At 54.6% G+C, this 3,827-nt stretch overlaps 1 protein-coding gene across 1 annotated transcript in view; it reads left to right on the top strand.

The window, feature by feature from the left end:
* UPF1 (UPF1 RNA helicase and ATPase) overlaps positions 1 to 3,827 on the top strand; it is a 35,662-nt gene that overhangs the window by 28,495 nt on the left and 3,340 nt on the right. The window contains exons 16-19 of the mRNA XM_007461110.1: positions 1,564 to 1,681; positions 2,098 to 2,254; positions 2,484 to 2,626; positions 3,758 to 3,827. Coding sequence (XP_007461172.1) covers positions 1,564 to 1,681; positions 2,098 to 2,254; positions 2,484 to 2,626; positions 3,758 to 3,827 — 488 coding nt within the window. The remainder of the gene's footprint in view (positions 1 to 1,563; positions 1,682 to 2,097; positions 2,255 to 2,483; positions 2,627 to 3,757) is intronic.

Consider the following 3,827-nt stretch of genomic DNA (forward strand, 5'->3'; position numbering starts at 1 on the left):
GCTGAACCATCAGTGCCCAGGACATAGCACCCCATGAGTATATTTTTTTTTAACTCTCTACTGAAGTGTAAAAAAGTGCCCAGATCCTAAGTGTTCAGCTTAGTGAGTTTTCACTAAGTGAACACACCTGTGTAACTAGCACCTGCAGCTAAAAGCACAACCTGACCAGCTCCTTGCAGCCTTGAAGTGACCCCTGTCCAGGGCAGTGCGGGTGCCCGCCCAGACCCACGGACTCAGGGTAGCCTGACATCAGTGGTGGCAGGAGTGTTTACACCACAGAAATTGGCCAGCACTGTAGATTAGCCCTCGCCTTACCCCCAGCAGGTGGTTAAGCATTTGCCAGCAGTGAGCGGGTCACCAAGCTTGCCAGCCACTGCCTTCGCTTGAAAGGTTAAGGCTTTGCCTCATTTTCAGCTTGACATAAAAGGGATCATACAACGTGTTCTCATGGGTCAAGCATCCTTCATCAGTGTTAGGCTATTTTCATGCAAAAATACCAGTTTTCTTAACACTAATCTGTTGATCAGGTACAACTCCAGTCAGAATTCCCAAAGGTGCGGGTGGGGTATGTGATTGACAAGCTGATTTTTTTAAATTGTAAGGACCAGGCACCCAAGACGAACATGAAGAGCCTGACGAAGGTGGCAACTCGTACTAGGAGATGTCAGGAGTTACTGTAAAGCTGTAGTCGCAGAGACACTGGGCACAGTGCCCAGGATAGAGTCCAGAGGCAGACCCATGTGTCCACAGGCCCTGGTGTGTGACAAGATGAGGTCAGCTCAACAGTGTCATTCTTTTTTTTTTTTTTCTTTTTTTACCGCACCACGCGTCATGTGGGATCTTAGTTCCCCAACCAGGGATCAAACCTGCACCCTCTGCATTGTGGAAGTGCAGAGTCTTAACCGCTGGACCACCAGGGAAGTCCCAACAGTATCATTCTTAAAAGCCAGTTGTAGGGGCATATGTGTCCCTTGAGGTACATCATAAAGCTTCTGGAAGGAAATAGAATACCTTCGTTACCCTGGGGCAGACACAGTTTTTTTGTTTTTTTGTTTTTTTTGTGGTACGTGGGCCTCTCACTGTTGTGGCCTCTCCCGTTGCGGAGCACAGGCTCTGGACGCGCAGGCTCAGCGGCCATGGCTCACGGGCCCAGCCTCTCCGCGGCACGTGGGATCCTCCCGGACCGGGGCACAAAACCTGTGTCCCCTGCATCGGCAGGCGGACTCTCAACCACTGCGCCACCAGGGAAGCCCCCAGACACAGGTTTCTTAAACAGCCTGCAGAAAGCACTAACAAGTAAGATCTTTTTCAGCCAGTGAGCCGGCTTCATCCCAGACACGGTGCCAGGTGTTCCTGGGAGTTTCGGTCAGAGGACGTACTCGGTGGCCTGGCCCGGGCCCGCAGACCTGGGTCTTTTGCCTGGAGCCTGCGGTTTCCTGCCCCACTGTGTGCCTGCCCAGGATGGCATGGCCTCCACTCAGCTCTCCACCTTAGCTCAGTCCAGACTGCCTACACTTTCTTCTCTGATAGGATATTCTCTTTTTTTCTCCTCTACAATGACAGCGGATCGTGTGAAGAAGGGGTTTGACTTCCAGTGGCCCCAACCGGATAAACCGATGTTCTTCTATGTGACCCAGGGCCAAGAGGAGATTGCCAGCTCAGGCACCTCCTACCTAAACAGGTAAGCAGAGACTCATCTGTGGCGTCTCCTGGCTTCAGTGACGGCTTGTCCAGTGACTGCTAACCTGTGGTTTTGTTTAATGTGGTGGTGAAACTTTTCCTTGTCCCCCTCATCCTTATTCTGTTTAGACACTTAAACCAACAGCCTATTTCCAATCTCATCTTTTCAGCGTATGTTTTTATGTTGAGCAGATCCTTCATAAGCCCACGCGTGAGCCTTTCTATCCCTTATGACTTGTTATGACTCCCTTGGTAAAGGATGGGCAGCCCAGCTGTGGCCGCACTGGGCAGGGCCTTCCCAGGGTCGTGCTGGAGGCGGAACTGCCCCTGAGCCTCCCACAGCCTCCAGCCTTGTGGGGGGGGGGGTCTCAGGAGCCCACAGGTGGAGCCTGGGAAGTGAAAGCCTGATTTTCTTAGGACGGAGGCTGCAAATGTGGAGAAGATCACCACGAAGCTGCTGAAGGCGGGCGCCAAGCCAGACCAGATCGGCATCATCACGCCCTATGAGGGCCAGCGCTCCTACCTGGTGCAGTACATGCAGTTCAGTGGCTCCTTGCACACCAAGCTCTACCAGGTGCGCGCGCCCAGTCCGGTCTGCTGGCTCCTACCCCAGGCACTGACCTTTGACCACCTCGTAGCAGAGGCGCAGTGAGCCGGTGGCCAGCACCTAGGGGCTCTGCAGGCTTCAGGTCCCAGGCTCATCGCTGGGATTTGATGGTACATCTTAATACCAGGCTGAGCACACCAGGCTGAGGGGTCCTTGAAGGAAGCCTATTGGCTGACCGTGACCGTTGCCCCTGCAGGAGGTAGAGATTGCCAGCGTGGATGCGTTCCAGGGCCGCGAGAAGGACTTCATCATCCTCTCCTGTGTGCGGGCGAATGAGCACCAAGGCATTGGATTTTTAAACGACCCCAGGAGGCTTAATGTGGCCTTGACCAGAGCACGGTATGGAGGACTGAGTCCTGTTGGGCCTTGCTGGTGGCTCCTCTTGCATAGGAGTCCTTCTGAGGCGCTGGGAGGGGTTGGCCCAAGAGGCTGCTCAGTGCCTGGTTCTCTTCCTATTAATTCTCGTACCCCAGCTGCACCCTGGGCTGGGGCACAGGGCATGGTAGAGGGGCTTCGCCAGTGCTAGTGGTCAGAGGGCTCCCAGCAGCAATTCGGAAAGAACGTCTCACTCATGAGTTGTCTTTGTTTCTGTGTCCTGGTGGCTTTCTGTGGCCTCAGTCTCGAAAGAAATTCCATCCCAACAGCAACCTTGTCAAGTTGTTTAATCCATGAGTCTAATGTTTTAGTCCTATTTGCCTTGTTCAGTTCTGGAATATAACTTTTCTGAAATGGTGAGGGACCCAGAGGGCAAGGTGGACCCCGTGTTACCCCACGTGACACCAGACAACAGCCACCATCGTACCAGCCCCAAGCAGGGCTCACGTTCGCATGTTGATTCCTTCCCCACTGAGGGCACCTTGGTTTTCGTTTGTTACCCTATTTGTTTGGTGGCCAGCGGGGGCGGGGGTGGTCCCAGCACAGCCTGAGGAGTGTAAGCATCCATTAGCAGCTCAGCTTGGGCCTCGAGTTACATGCCCGACCCATCAGGGGTCCCGAAGCCGCTGTGGAGCCTGCCTGGGCCACTTATGACATAGTGCCCAGGAGGCTGACTCATGGTTGCAAACAAGGAGACTCATCTCTGAGCTCATCGGCCCACAGAGGTGTTTTGACATCTGGGCTCCACAGAAATCTGCCCTCAAATAAACCCGAGTGTAGGCTCGGCGGCTTACAGGGTGGGCTCCAGTGAAAGTCACCTCGGCTTGCAGTTACCCGTCTGTCCCCAGCATTCACGGCGGGCACTGGCATAGGCAGGGCAGGCATCTGGTTAGGGAGGTTGAGGGTGGCCCCCAAGGCTCCTGTGTGGCAAGAGGAGGGGTGCCTGGTGGGCGGGGTGCCAGGAGAGCTGCCTGGGCACCTTTTACTCTGGACTTGGGTTTCGAGTTTGTTTGCTCTTGCCTTGGACCGATCTGCGTAGTGCTCTGCTCACTGTGCAGCCCTAAGCACGGCACTCTTTGTGCCCACGTCTTGCAGATATGGGGTCATTATTGTGGGCAACCCGAAGGCCCTGTCCAAGCAGCCGCTCTGGAACCACCTGCTGACC

Source organism: Lipotes vexillifer, unplaced genomic scaffold, assembly GCF_000442215.2.
Source record: "Lipotes vexillifer unplaced genomic scaffold, Lipotes_vexillifer_v1.1 scaffold469, whole genome shotgun sequence".
In the NCBI taxonomy this organism is placed as follows: domain Eukaryota; kingdom Metazoa; phylum Chordata; class Mammalia; order Artiodactyla; family Lipotidae; genus Lipotes; species Lipotes vexillifer.